The sequence below is a fragment of the Seriola lalandi genome, unplaced genomic scaffold, assembly GCF_002814215.2.
Source record: "Seriola lalandi dorsalis isolate HSWRI2012SDOR001 ecotype SW California unplaced genomic scaffold, Sedor1 jcf7180002054861, whole genome shotgun sequence".
NCBI lineage: Eukaryota > Metazoa > Chordata > Actinopteri > Carangiformes > Carangidae > Seriola > Seriola lalandi.
Window position 1 is genome coordinate 5085366 of NW_019525414.1, and position 15326 is coordinate 5100691.

The 15326-nt window shown below is 44.5% G+C and overlaps 1 protein-coding gene across 3 annotated transcripts in view; it reads left to right on the forward strand.

The window, feature by feature from the left end:
• LOC111670684 (adenylate cyclase type 6-like) overlaps window positions 1-15326 on the forward strand; it is a 31471-nt gene that overhangs the window by 12546 nt on the left and 3599 nt on the right. For all 3 annotated transcript variants that reach the window (XM_023427515.2, XM_087179591.1, XM_023427516.2), the window contains exons 4-22: window positions 5426-5575; window positions 5981-6102; window positions 7740-7851; window positions 8202-8329; window positions 8582-8740; window positions 8827-8968; window positions 9176-9304; window positions 10552-10580; window positions 10920-11067; window positions 11192-11289; window positions 11432-11519; window positions 11664-11780; window positions 13201-13350; window positions 13538-13713; window positions 13897-13929; window positions 14017-14046; window positions 14175-14307; window positions 14439-14702; window positions 14948-15152. In XM_023427515.2, coding sequence (XP_023283283.1) covers window positions 5426-5575; window positions 5981-6102; window positions 7740-7851; window positions 8202-8329; window positions 8582-8740; window positions 8827-8968; window positions 9176-9304; window positions 10552-10580; window positions 10920-11067; window positions 11192-11289; window positions 11432-11519; window positions 11664-11780; window positions 13201-13350; window positions 13538-13713; window positions 13897-13929; window positions 14017-14046; window positions 14175-14307; window positions 14439-14702; window positions 14948-15152 — 2413 coding nt within the window. The remainder of the gene's footprint in view (window positions 1-5425; window positions 5576-5980; window positions 6103-7739; window positions 7852-8201; window positions 8330-8581; window positions 8741-8826; window positions 8969-9175; window positions 9305-10551; window positions 10581-10919; window positions 11068-11191; window positions 11290-11431; window positions 11520-11663; window positions 11781-13200; window positions 13351-13537; window positions 13714-13896; window positions 13930-14016; window positions 14047-14174; window positions 14308-14438; window positions 14703-14947; window positions 15153-15326) is intronic.

Here is a 15326-nt window from a genome sequence, read left to right on the forward strand (position 1 = left end):
TCCCTCTGTCTGTCCAGCCAAACGCTGACCCCGGACCACTGAGCAGCCAAGACCCACTGACAAACAGACACTAGTGTGCCTCTAACCATAGCTGTGTGTGTACAATGGTGCATGTGATACTGATAGGTATTCATTGATTACCTGTTGAATAATGATTCAAATATGGACACGGTTCTGTTAGCAATGCTATTAAACTGAAGAGAACTGAGAACTGAAGCAATTAGTTATTAGTCATTTGACTGGTCATTAATCTGCATCAATTTATCGTGTAGTTTGTCAAGCAAGGCTGAATAAGTTGAATATCCCCGGGTTATGAACTCTTGGTCGGACAAAACAAGCTATTTAAAGACCTCTCTTGGGACTTTGGAAAGTTGAGCAGTTTTCCCTATTTTTCACAAATTACCCAACCAAACAATTTATCAGTAAATGAAAATCATTGTTATTTTTAGCCCAAACGAGAGTGGACCTTGGTTGTAGCACTAGCACTAGGTCAAGCAAAGTGCACATAAGCCTTTAAAACCTGAGGTTGTGCGCACATTTTATGCAAGATTATTTGGTCTCCGCTTCTCTGGTCCACAGAGACAGGAAATGTTGGGAAAGAGGAAGAAATGATAAATGTCCCAGAGCGGGCCTGAATCCAAGAAGCTACGTGGTATCATCATCGTCCAAATGAAGTTAGCCACAAGAAAGTAATGAGACAGCTAAAATGTGGGTTCATGAGATAATCCTCCTGCTCTGCACATATGATATTTATATGTCCAGTTCTACTGCAAGCTGTTCCCCGTCTATTCACTGGAGGTCCTCTGCTGTTGTTGGACTCGGCCCGTTGTTGCATTCAGGCTCTACACGTACTGTAGATACAGTATCAGAAGAAAAGTGATAAAATCATGGCCAGTCAAACGCATATTGTCTCGAATAAGGAGCAATATAATGTTGCCTAACTGTTGAACTTTAGTCAGCCAAAAATCCAGATATTGAAGTAGAAGGATAAATAAGCGTTATAATGGTTTGATTTGAGCCTAAATTTGTTGGTCAAATTAGAAAAATGGAGTGGGTAGTTTCAGCTGGTGGTTAGTTTGTTTTAGTCAGTAATTCCAGGATCGCTGGGAGATTTTCCTCATGTTTGGACAACATTTATGCGCAAGTATTAATTCAGGATCTGTTTTTCTGACAGCTGTGCGGCCTGGGTCCAGCTCTATTTAGCTTTTCGGAATTTGCCTCAGCGTTTCACAGAGATTACTTCGTGGCCTCTCTGGTCGCCTGAGACCAATTTTGGTTTGGCCCGAGCCATGATGAAAACAAAGCTCCAATTCCAGATGGCACAGACCCAAGATGGCAAAGACAGGCACCCCCGCCCCTCTGCAACATCTATCTTTATAAGGAATAGCTTCTTTCGTATGTCAGTAATTACACATTATAGTAACCCCAATTGGATGAGGATTGGTGCGACAGAATCTCATCGTATTGTCTATTTTTACCACTCTGGTACCACATGTTATCTTTTCAGGCTGTGATCAGCAGTGTGTGACTGGGCATTGACGTTCATCTCTGTAAGACATTTTAAAAGCTCCAGATGCCTATCAAAAGGTCATGTGCTGGAGAGTAGCCCCCCCATGTCAAGCACAGTCACTGTCCCCCGAGCCTGTGTATTGACTTATGGGATGTAGCACTCTGGCCTTTTAAAGTTTAAACTTCAGCTTTAGTGGAGCTCAGGGCTGGTGAGCTATCTGAACTTATCTTTCATTGCAGGCCTTTTTCAGATGCTCCTGGATGAATCAGAACATTGACTTCCCGAACAATGCTTTTATTCAGCAGTTTTATTCATCAGCTCTTACTTTACCTCTCTCTCAGTGTATTGTCATAGGAGTTAAGATTAGTTACAGATTCATCAACATGTGAGCGCCTCAGCTCTGCTCACAGACGAGGCTTCTGCCGTCGCCTTTCCTGAACATTTACAGTTACCACAGCGCAACGGGCATAAATGTCTTAAAAACATCTTAATCAATAGAGCATATCAGCTGTAGCATAAGTGCGGCCTCTGAATGAATGGATAACGCTGCGAGAACCTGATCTGTGCATATGTACATTCCAGCGTGCTTGTGTGAGAGAGATTCATCCAGTGGGATATTATTAAAGACAGAATGGATTTGCTGTGTGTTTGCCAAGCAAAAATCTTTTCCATCCCCTTCCTTCATTCGTTCTTTAACATGCTATCCGTCTGCCTTACTTTATAAAGCACCTTCCTGGGAGCCGCACCTTATAAGCCAATGTTTGGACTCCTTTTAACTTCACCGCCAAGAGGTTCCTGCTTAAGTAAATGTTGAGCGAGGCTCGTCTTTGAGAGCCAAAAGTCTGCGGGGAAAATGGTCAGGAAACATCAGTGGAAGATAGTTTAAGTCCAGCTTAGTGGTTATAAAGAGAGTGGCACTGTGCTAATGATGAGAAGCCGCTTCTGCTCTCTTTACTCCACATCACTGTTTGGAGAGGGGAGTGTCAGAGCGGCCATGGATTTGCCTGGCCTGGGTGATATAAGTGCCGCAACAGACACAACAAGCTTCCAGATCAAAGAGCTGCCAGTCCAAAAGGAGTCACGCATACACGTACACGCATAGCTCACACACAAAGATTTATTCAAAAGCCTCTATGAATGTTTCTGCCTCTCATCTCCAGACCGTGTGGTGACTAAGCATATAACTTGGCATTTACACAAGCTTTGTTCATCATGTTTCCCAACACTTTAGCTTCACTTATTCTGTGCTATAAGGCTGTTACATTGAGCCATCATTCAAGATGCACTCAGTCAGTCGTTCGGCTGTAAGAAAGGTGAACCTGAACGCGGCCAACCTGCTGATCTTTTGGGGCTTTTGCGGGGGGGGGGGGGGGGTTTCCATGCTGCACATTCATTTGTGTCTCACTTGCAAACACGTGTATCCTGGCTATCACTGAACTATGGTTTGTTTTCCTTTGCAAGAAAATACACAAAACCCCAGCTGTATCTTTGTTGCCAGACTATCACAATCAATTTGATAGGAATGTCTCCAATTGGACCGAAATCTGAGCGCGCTCACATGGGAAGCTGAATTGTCTGAATGTAAATTGAATGCACTGGTGAGAAGCGTGGTCTTGGGAACCGCAGGAAGCCCTGTATCTCAGACAGGCCACTTAACAAAGTTATCTGGCTCACTCTGTTCAGAGCCATCTGCTCGGGATTAATGCGATCAGGTTGTATCGGCGCAGTTCGAGTGTCAGGTCTCCATTGGTGGTCTGTAACATTACAATGCGGGGCTTATCGGGAAGCTCTGGCCTGTTAGTGATTGAATCACTAATTGAGCGACGGTGCGGCACAAATTCAGTGTTGCACTCGGAGAGAACAGTTGCTCAGCCAGTCATGTAAAGAACAGGAGTGGATGTTCTTTGTGGGTCCTCACACCTGATCTCGAATAGCCTGATGATGAGGTGCCTCACACCCCTTGACAGCTTTGATCTGAATCCCCGAGAGTTGACGGCTGACAGCTCGCATCACACATTCTCTGTCATCCTGAATCAGCGAGAAGGGCTCATCGGTCCTTCCCGAAAACCTGTTTGAGGGAACCTGGCTGCGGCTACAGTATATCCCTCAGAAATCAAAACAAAAAAAAAGAAAAAAGAATAATGGGTGATACATTTTGGATGCTGTGTTGTTAGTTCCTGAATAATGTTGTGGTGAAGCTGCGTTTAAGGATTTGGTATTTACCCGATATATCAAGGGCATGTCTGTTTCTGCACCTGCGAACTATCACTGTGTTTATTTTTGCTCCTAATGTAGTTTGGCCGTTTGTTTTCAGGTTGAATAAGAAACTACCACGGACTCTCACTTCAAGTAAACAGGACTGCCCGCGTCCTGTGCTAATGGCGTTGTGTTAAAGCACAGTTTGTTAGATTAGGTTGTCTCCGTCTTGTTGTGACAACAGAGGGGCAAGTTCTTGTGTGTACAGTGTAAACCTCGTCTCAGAACCGCGGTAAAACGCCTGCCATCGCTACATAGGTTTGAGTTTGCTTTTGTCTACTTTTGTTTAATGTGTGGATGCTAAGTAGCTACGTGCTTCAATGCTCCTCTTGGTTTCTTTCTTTTTTTTCCTATTTTCTCTTATTCACATTTTGATGGGACAAGGACAAGCATGAAAATATGTGATGTATGCATTTATGCAGATAATCATCCTCTATCTCCAGTTCTGTGTCTCTCCTCTGCTGTCTCACAGATAAACTCAAATTACAAACGCACACAAACACACACTGGTTTGGTAGCATACCAGCCATCGCTCAGAATCACTGATACCGGTGAGTTTAGTCATGATGTTGTTGTTAAGACTGAAATCCAGCCTTTATGTGTGTGCCTGCATGTCTTTTTCTCATTATTGATGAAATCATCTTCAGAGGAAACACTCAGTGCTCTGGTCATGGGTCAAGTGACTTTCCCAGGCTGGAGTGTGTTTCTGAACATAGAGCGGACGTGTGTGTGTGTGTGCGTGTGTGTGTGTGTGTGTATTTCCGTGCAGAGGGGAAGTCCAGAGCTCAAGGCTCCATCTCTGATGTTCCGTCTTGGCTGTGGACTAGTGAGAAGAGAAATCACTAACAGACTTACACACTGTCTCACCACACACATGCAGAAACACACAGAAAGCAGCACAGAGGAATGCTCTTAGGGTCGATGACCCCACAAAACTAACTGTACGCTATATCTAAACTTAATTTACCCAAGCCACAGATAGAGCTGTTTTACAGTTGGTGCGTCTGCATTCTCAGAGCCTCATTGTTCGACTAACATACCTGTGTGCACTGGGCACACAGAAGAAACGAAAAGTAATGGCTGCTTCTATTTCTCACTACTTTTGTAAAGCTGTACTTTTCAAATACGTCACGAGTGGCGTGAAAAATTCTCAGTTGTACCAAGTTATACGACCGCAAATTGCTCCATTTTGCCAGGAAAAGGCCATTTTGCACATCTGTTTTCTTCTCTCAGCTAGACTCATCTTTTCACATCTTTTCACACACTATAAAGCCAATATAAACTTTCAAAGCGAGTGGAATGAAGACCGGTGTGTCAACGTGTCCCCAGTCATGCATCATATTCAACCCTCTGGGCTTACTATCTGCCATTCAGTGCGCGACGTGAGGAGAATGTCCTCTTGCTGAGCAACCGCAAGGCCAGGGTCATCATCTCTAACCAGATCATGTCTAATGGCCCCTCAGATGTTTGAGGAATCTTTCTCCTTGCAGTAAATCCTATGACATAGAGTGTTATCAATTTTGTTTATTGACCTCACCCAGGTCAGGCAGAGTTCACAGCAGCTTTGTGATGTGACATGTGCATGCTTGGAGGGGTTGTCATGTCTTTTTTTTTTTTTTCCTTCTCCCTTTTCACCCTTTGTGTATGTGGTGTTTTCAGGTCAGTGCCAACGTGCTGATCTTCCTTTGCACTAACATGATCGGGATCTGTACCCACTACCCTGCTGAGGTCTCCCAGAGACAAGCCTTCCAGGAGACGAGAGGATACATCCAGGCCAGACTGCACCTGCAGAGGGAAAACCAGCAGCAGGTACACACACACACACACACACACACACACACACACACACATACAGACCAACATGCACACAGACAGATGCATGTTCAGGCAAATAAGCAAGGGTGGCAGCCATGCCCCCGTCCTGTAGGAAAACTAAACACACACACACAGATGCAAAAGAGCAACAAATGGGTGTCTCCATTTTCTAGTCTGATTTGTTTGTCCCACTTTTCGAGGTCAACAATATGTTCTGGAGTATAACACGTATCTCCACTCTTTTCTATTTGACTAACACGTTCCCACGCACATGCCAACGAGGCAGGGTGACTCATTGAGCATTCTAACGGTGGAAACTGATGAAAATGAATCGTCTCTCTCTCTCGCTCTCTCTCTCTCTCTCTCTCTCTGCTGTTCTTTAATTTCTCTCTCTCTCAGGAGCGCCTACTGCTGTCAGTGCTGCCAAGGCACGTTGCCATGGAGATGAAGGCTGATATCAATGCCAAGAAGGAAGATATGATGTTCCACAAGATCTACATCCAAAAACACGACAACGTTAGGTAAATACACACACACGTGCTTCTGCGCAGAAACACTGACACACAGCGTCGGAGGACTCGTCTACTTTGCCGTCACAGCTAGCACCAGTGGTTTTGACCTGACTCCGCTGACTGATGTGTCAGTTACACAGTCACTCCAACAGCTATTTCCCTGGCAGCATGTATTATGCATGTTGTTGTTTATTGACACTGACAGCACCGGCTGCAGTAACGATATTGACTTAGGCACACTGCTGTGCTTTCTGTAGCAAATGATAGAAGGCAGACCTCAAGTTTGCTGGCCCCCTGTCTCAGCCCTCACCACTGGATTCCACCTCCCGAGTGGGAATAACTCAAGGCTAACAGGTGATAGGAACTTTCCATCCATTAGCCTACCGTCGAGCGCAGGTTGAGGCGGCAGCGGTGGTAGGGGACAATGAAAATGAGGTTGCAGCAGAGATCTCCTGTCAGAGGTGACCCAAATAGGTACAGGTGATGCACTTAGTGGAACAATCTGTTGCCACGCCGCGGCTCTACCAAGGTGTAAACTTACAGGAACAATCCATTATCCAAATGCAGCATAAGATTAAAACCCACATTGATGCACAGGGACATTTGGTAAAAGCACCAACACTAGATAACAACACAATCTAAGTTATGTATCATGTTTTCTGCTTCTGTCGCACGTTTATTTACAGCACAAGTGTTTATAAAACAGGCATATATTTTGACAATGGTCAGTAATGAGACTGTCAAAATTCTCAAAAGTCAAATTTGTTAATTGTTTATCTCTGCCTGAAATTTATAGTTAAAATTGAGCTTTTAAAGGGTTGTTCAAAAAGATTACAGAAAAACATATTTTCTCATATTTTTCTAGTTTTCATTTGTGAATTGTTATTTTACAGTGAGGAAAAGTATATTTAAAAACTGTAACAGCAACATCTCCTCCAAAAACAATGTATTTCTTACTCTAGATAATCCACAGATCCTTTTCAACAATAAAACATTGTTTACAATGTAAACTGTTTTTTAAAAAAGCACAAATACAAACTACAGCCACTGTATGGCTAGATACCACGAGGTGTAAGTGAGAAAATATGTTTGTTTGGGTGAACTAACCCTTTAAAGATAATCTGGCTCAGAGTCTTGGCCTAGGTGGCAGATGCAGACTGGCACTGGAGTGCTGTAATTAAGTTCCAGTTCTCTCCCAGTGGCTGACCTCACAGGACCTACAGCGCCATCTGTCGTCCTCAAGTGGAACTGGTGTGTCTGGTGTTGTTTATCCTCGCTTTTCATTACTATCAAAAGTTAGCAATGAAAGGCATGCAGACAGGGGGACAGGGGGTGGTGTTCTCAGAGGGACAGGCTGGAGGAGGTGACCTACATTGGCTTAGATGATGAGAGCCAGAGCTGAACAAATGTCTGCCTCTCTCCCCCTCTCTCGTCTCTCCCCTGCTCACACGGCAGCTGGACAGTGTGGGGGGGGGGGGGCGCTAGACCATGTTAACTAACTCTATACTTTATTGATTGATCTAATTCTCAAGTCTCTTTTGTCTCTCTTTTCCTCTCTGTCTCTTTCTGTTGCCCTCACCCCCTCCCTCCGCTCTCTCCCTCCCTCCCTCCCTCTCTTCCCACCACCACCATCACCTCCTCTTCAGTATACTGTTTGCTGACATTGAGGGCTTCACCAGCCTGGCGTCTCAGTGCACAGCGCAGGAGCTGGTCATGACGCTGAACGAGCTGTTCGCCCGCTTTGACAAGCTGGCCTCGGTGAGCATTGACACCTGCCGCCACCATTTTCACAGCACAACTTTGAGCCACTGCTGCTTATGTAACCGTACAGTCTGCAGCCTTCACTGTTAGTATGACAAAGCCAACATGATGTACTTGTTGGGGTGGGGGTGGGAGTTGGGTGGAGAGGTGGGAGAGTGAGGGGGGGGGTGTTACTTAAGCCTTGTGTAACGCATCAATTAGACTGAGCTGAGACTCATGAGTCATCTTAATTATGCGTAAAAGGCTCTATATTTGACTCGAGCACTCTGTGTATTAGCTGTAATTGAGGGCCTAATATGTGTGTGTGTGTGTGTGTGTGCGTGTGCGTGTGTGTCCTTGCTGTACAGGAGAACCACTGCCTGCGTATTAAAATCCTTGGGGACTGTTACTACTGTGTGTCAGGGCTGCCTGAGCCGCGGGCTGACCACGCCCACTGCTGTGTGGAGATGGGAGTAGACATGATTGAAGCCATCTCGTGAGTCAAAGGCACACTAATTGCACTGACACACACAAGAACCACACACTCAGCACGGGAACACACACCCTCACAGTCACGTAATATTCCTCTGAAGGTTAAGTAGAGATTTTCGCTTTGTTATTGTCACACAGGGTGTTGGAGAGACACTGCGAAGCTGAAGGTGACACTAGTTTTTTGACAACAGCGTGTGTGCGTGTTCGTGTGTGTGTGTATTTGTGTGTGTGGGCGTGTGTGTGTATGTATCTGCAGGCTGGTGAGAGAGGTGACGGGCGTTAATGTGAACATGCGGGTGGGCATCCATAGCGGCCGTGTTCACTGTGGGGTGTTGGGCTTGCGCAAGTGGCAGTTTGACGTCTGGTCCAATGACGTGACGCTCGCCAACCAAATGGAGGCTGGAGGGAAGGCTGGGTAAGTCCCTCCTTCTACACCTGCTATTGTACTACCATTGGCCATTCAGTTTCTGACACACTGTAATTTTGTTTGAATGTGTGTAGGCGTATCCACATCACCAATGCCACACTGCAGTATCTGAACGGGGACTACGAGGTGGAGCCGGGATTTGGAGGAGAGAGGAATGCTTACCTGAAGGAACACGACATTGAAACCTTCTTGGTGCTGGGCTGCAGCCAAAAGAGGGTTAGTGCACGGCCAAGCACGCGCACACACACACACACACACACACACACACATACCCACACATACCCACACACACTTTCTTGAGTCCTCCTCAGAACTTCACACCAGTGCCGTATTTCACACAAACAATATAATGGCTTGTCACCTGGCATAGAAGACCTTGTTTGCCAAAGCATCTACCCTGGTGTGGGGTTCCTTCTCTTCCAGAAAGAGGAGAAAGCCATGATGGCCAAGATGCAGCGAGCACGTGCAAATTCTGCCGAGGGACTGATGCCCCGCTGGGTGCCTGACAGATCTTTCTCCAGACCCAAGGAGCCCAAAGCCTTCAGGCAGATGGTGAGATACACTCAGGGAGCCCTTTGCTCAGTGCGAGGCACCTGTTCTTCTTCTCTATATGCAATTTCCTGTATCATCCTCTCCACTCTTAAATCATAAATATCCTTTCTAATTATGTCTGCAAAGTAGCCGTTAATATTAGATATTTCTCTTACGGGGTCATTCAAGGGTCAGAGGCCTATTGCTGGGAAGAATTCTTACCAACTTCATAGCATTACGCTTTTATACTGGCCTCCTTTCATGTATCGAAGAACCTTTGAAAACAGATTTTAAAAGTTACGTTTCTGGTCCAGGGTGAAATATCTCAACAGCTATTAAATAGATGCCAGGAAGTTTGGTACCGACTTTCATGTTCTCCACAGGATGAACTGTATTAGCTGCTGATCCCCTCGACATCAGTAGGTTAACAGAAGGTTTTCAGCAACATTAGTAGGTTGACACTTGTGGATTTGAGCAAAAATGGTGCAACAACTACACTGCAATGAAATTTGGTCCTGATGTTCATGTCTCCCTCAGGATGAACTGTAATGACTTTGGTGATCCTGTAGCATTTCCTTACTACACGCTAACATGCTAGCACTTGGAAATGTAGTGAACATGTAAACATTATATCTGCTTAAATCAGCACGTTATTTGTACTTGTTAGCATGCTGACGTGCAGACTTCAGTCTTGTCTCTTTACCTTGAATGAATACGATGCTCTGTAAGCATGAATTTGAATGCCTGAGTGTGACAAACAGTGTACAGTACTACCTATATGGAGAAGCCTAAAGCAGTCGGTGAGAATGTGAGAAGAAGTATTGATCTGTTCCCATCAAACAAACAGGAGCTTCAACAGGGCTCCCAGGGATTCCCAGCTCACTGTTTACTACTGAAGCCAATCTGATGAGGCTGCAGCTGCAGATATTTCTCTTTCTCACTCACTGTCGCTCACTTTCTCCCTCTCTTTATGCTACAAGTCTCACTTCCTTGTCGTTCCTACATTCTTTCCCTCTCCTCCTGCTTTTGTCCTCTCCATCTCAGAGGGTTTGAGCCCTAGGGGCAAAGAGGGTGTAATTTGAAGCCTCCGAGCATTAATTAAAACATCAGTCTGGCTCTCAGGGATTAGCTGTGCAGATGTCTGTGTCTCTGTCTATTTTTCAGTTGTACTGTGGCTACACGATAATCTCTCCCCTTTCTCTCTTTCTCTTTCCTGCACCGTCTCTGCTTTTTGCTCTCGTCTCACTCTCTGTTTTTGTTTTTCTCAGGGCATCGATGAAGCATCCAGCAAAGACAAGTGAGTGTTTTGGCCCCAGTTTTTGTTATTAGGGTGGCTTTTGTTATTAGTGGTTGACTGGCAGACTGTCACTGTAGCGGTCTAACTTTAGAGCCCACTGTTGGTTTTATACAGTCAGATCCAACCCGGCACTAATACCATATTAGCTCTGAGTCATCCTGCCTGTCACAGCATAGGCCAACCTCTCACACAGACACACACATCCACACACACACACACACACACATACACACACACACACACACACACACATACACACACACACACACACACACATACACACACACACACATACAAACACACACCACGCTGTGACCTATTGTTCCATCTCCCTCGTAGCCGCTGCACTCAGGAGGCCCTGAACCCGGAGGATGAGGTGGATGAGTTTCTTGGTCGGGCCATCGACGCGCGCAGCATCGACCAGCTGCGGAAAGATCACGTCAAGAAGTTTCTGCTCACTTTTCAGACCGCCGACCTCGAGAAAAAGGTTGGTATTTGACGGGAGTATGTTTGTAATTCACTAAAACTCCCCGTCGGATAAACTGAATTGACGATTTCCTCTTTAATTGAGCTACTATGAAACTAAGTTGTCATTGATTTTCTAATTTCAGTACTCCAAAAAGGTTGACGATCGTTTTGGGGGATATGTGGCCTGCACACTCCTTGTTTTCTGTTTCATCTGTTTCATTCAGATTATCATTTTCCCAAAGTAAGTAGTTTGCTCTCATACTTTGCCTTTCCCAGTTTCTCAGTAATAGTGAATTGTGGACAGGAAATGTGGTCTTGATTAGTTTATGAGGAGTTAATGAGAACTATACATCGTAATGAGCCTGTTTTCTTCTCTTCCGCAGAACAACACTTATGCTTGGCCTTTACATCAGCATTTTCATCATCCTCGCCAACATCCTCTTCATCTGTGCCATCTACTCCTGCATAAAAGTAAGAAACAAAGGCCTTCATCACTCATATGGTTCCTCTTGCAGATATCTTCAGATAAGAGTCATTATCACATGTCTTCAGCCCGCATCACTAATGGTATTAACTCTCTCTTATCTGATCTTGTCCCTGCTGCCCGTATTCAAGCTCTTCCCGGTTGCCTTGCAGACTGTAACCAAGAAAATAGTCCACTCTCGTGCAAACAGCACACTGGTGGGCGTCTTCACCATCCTCCTCCTCTTCATCTCTTCCTTTGCTAATATGGTAGGGACTTAAGCTCTTCATTTTGTCATTTTTTGTATCGTGTAGCAGTTGTGACTCTTAACATGTCACTTCAAGACAACAAATCTATTTATCTGCCTCAGTTTTCATTCGTCCGTCTTTCCGTTAATCTATCATACACTTCATCTCAGATGCTGCTGATCAGATTTCAAGACATTTGAAGAAATTCTGCAGCATCTTGGCATTTTTAAAATTAGACCAATTTGCCTAAAGGGCTGCTATAATTAGGAGTTGAGCTGCGGTTAATCATAATCTGTCACCGTGACAGATGGAGTCGTAGAATTCTGTCTATTTTTACCCATCATATTTTTTTCCATGTTTACTAACAGTATAGAGACCCATTTACCATTGAGTTTGTGTATGTGGATTAAAACACGCTTAATGCCCAGGTGTTTTTATGCCATGCAAATATGGCAATACATGCATTCTGAAACCTCACTTCCATACATCAGTAACATTAAATGTACTTTTTAAATGATGGTATGTAAAAAACTAAGCAAAGATGTTTATTTAATGTATATAACATGTAGCGGATCGTGAGTCTTTGAAATAAGTCAGGGTTGACTGTAGACAGCAGAGGACAGGTGTCACCTTGTGTGTCACTCTTGTTTGTGCTCTTGTAGCTGTAGCTCACTGTGCTGTGCTGATCATGCTTCTCTGATTAGGGGCCTGCAGGGTTGTTCTGGCCTGTGATTGGTTGATCAGACTCACGCTCCAACATTAAACCAGCCAATTCAAATTCCATAAGGACTTATTCAGTAAATTGCTTGCTCAGTTCAGCAGCTGCTTTGCCTAATTCTGTGATATTGATCATTTATCACTCTCCCTGTGTTTTGAACTCTTTGTTTGAGTATTATTATCTTGAAAAGTCAAATTATATTATGTGGGTACTGAAGGTATTTAAAATTCTCTGGCAAAACCTGTAAAATGACATGACAGAAATTATGAAAATGTATTAGATGAAAACACCTGTGTTTGTTAATTGGTTGGATGGATGGATTGATGGATGGATGGATGGTATAGTTGGGAGATTTAAGATATATTATTTAGTTTAAAAACAAGAGAGCATTGGTGACTTCATTTATTTAATTTGAAATGTCCTACATATGTCACAACTTTTAAATAACCAATACTCAACTGACCCTTACTGAAAATGTTTATGTTATATGTGAATACACCATTATCAGATTGTTTGGGTTTTTTTTTTTTTAACTCTAAAACATGACATCAACATTGCTGTTGACCATTAGCTTTTAGCTTTACTGTCAGAAAATACAGTATTTAAATGTTTTATAATTGGGGTCTCTGTTTTCAGCATCACATCTGTGTGCTCCTCCTCCTTGCTATTTCAGCTCTATTAGCTGACTGTTAAATGACAGACGGTGTCTTTCTTTCCTGTCAGTTTACCTGCAGCAGAGAAAACCTGAAGAACTGTGTGGAGAACGAGCGGAACACATCAGCGACTCTCTGCCTGCTGCACAACCTGACCAGGACGGCAGAAGATGGTCTGACTCTGTGTTCCAGCCAGGCCATGCCCTGCCATTTCCCCGAGGTCAGTCCCATAACATTTTAGCATACGTGTCTGCTAGTGTTATCTGTTCCTTGTGTGTTCACACGCATACGCAGGTGCGTGTCTGTGTGCTTGAATTCATTTTCTCAGTAAGCATGAACTGTATATTTGATATATACCTAACAGCCCCCCCCACTCCCCTCCCCCGGCCGTCTCCTCTCTGCTGCAGTATTTCAGCTACAGCGTACTGCTGACCCTGCTGGCCTGCTCTGTGTTCCTCCACATCAGCAGCATAGGGAAGCTGGCTCTGATGTTGCTCATCCAGCTCACTTTCCTCCTGCTGGTGGAGTGGCCTCAGGTGGCCCTGTTTGACAACGCAGACCTGCTGGTCATTGCCAACACCCTGTGAGTCCCCTGCCCGGAGCACACACATACAGGCTGTACAAACACGTTTCTTAACTTCCTGTGTCACAATACCGTGGTTTGGATTGTGTGTGGCCTACTTCTTTACAATAAAGTTTAGATTGTATAAGACCTACTTTGCATTAGTCCTATTTTCTGAATATGTTCTAATTATTTTTTTCTCAGGCAATTATCACCTGTTAATGATTCACTACAACAGTAAGTTGCATTATTTTAGTTTTCTTCTGTCTAATTTAAGCCACTCATCATGTTTGTTAACATGACTGTCTCTCGCCCATTTTTCAGGCCTAGTTTCAATGAAACTGCAGGACAGTGGTAAGTAGCTTTTACTTGTTTTGTATGTTTTAGTACATGTTGGGATTCATACATTATTTTACTCCCATGCACAAAACTCATTTATGACTCTTGCAAACTCCTTCTTGTCCTCCTCTTTCACTCCTCAGCCTGGAGAGTGTGACCAAGGTATCCCTAAAGGTCATGACCCCTGTAATCCTGACAGTTTTTGTTCTGGCTCTCTACTTGCACGGCCAGCAGGTGGAGTCCACTGCTCGCCTTGACTTCCTCTGGAAGCTGCAGGTAAATGAAACAAAACTGAAGCTAGTACTACTATATAACTCACCAAGAGCAATACCTGCGAGCTCTGAGGTTACGCAATCAGCTGACAGTGAGACTAAGCAACCTTGTCCACGTTCCCTGTCCTTCCTCAGGCCACGGAAGAGAAGGAGGAGATGGAGGAACTGCAGGCATACAACCGGCGCCTCCTCCACAACATCTTGCCAAAGGACGTAGCAGCCCACTTCCTTGCGCGGGAGCGTCGGAATGACGAGTTGTACTACCAGTCATGTGAGTGTGTCGCTGTCATGTTCGCCTCCATCAGCAACTTCTCCGAGTTTTACGTGGAGCTGGAGGCTAACAACGAGGGAGTGGAGTGTCTCAGGCTGCTCAATGAAATCATCGCTGATTTTGATGAGGTGAGCAGAGAGGAAAAAATCTGCATGAATTCAAATTAAATTAGTGCAGGAAACATTTGTTGGATAAGGTGTGTTAGATGGGGGAATTAGATATTTGTTTTATGCCGCATACAATCACCATTTTCCTGGTCGTCTGTGTTGTTCTGCCACTTAGCATGTTGTTGACCTATAGCTGAAGTGCTGCTTTTGTTTTAGTGTTTTGTCTCATTTCCTCTTCTTACACACGGTTGATTGCTTGTCTCTAGATCATCAGTGAGGAGAGGTTCCGTCAGCTGGAGAAAATCAAAACCATCGGCTCCACCTACATGGCAGCCTCGGGCCTCAACGATTCCACCTATGATAAAGAAGGTCGTTCGCACATCCTTGCCTTGGCCGACTATGCCATGAGGCTGAGAGAGCAGATGAAATACATCAACGAGCACTCCTTCAACAACTTCCAGATGAAGATAGGTAAGCCTGGAAGGTGGCGCACATTGCTCTTGAAACATTATCTGACAAATAAACATTAAAAAAAATCCTTTTCCCGGTCAAAGGAGAGCTGCAGTAATCTACTTCTTTAGATAGAGCATTATGATTTAGTCAGAATGGTGTAACGGATACGATGTAACACAGCGAGGTGATTTG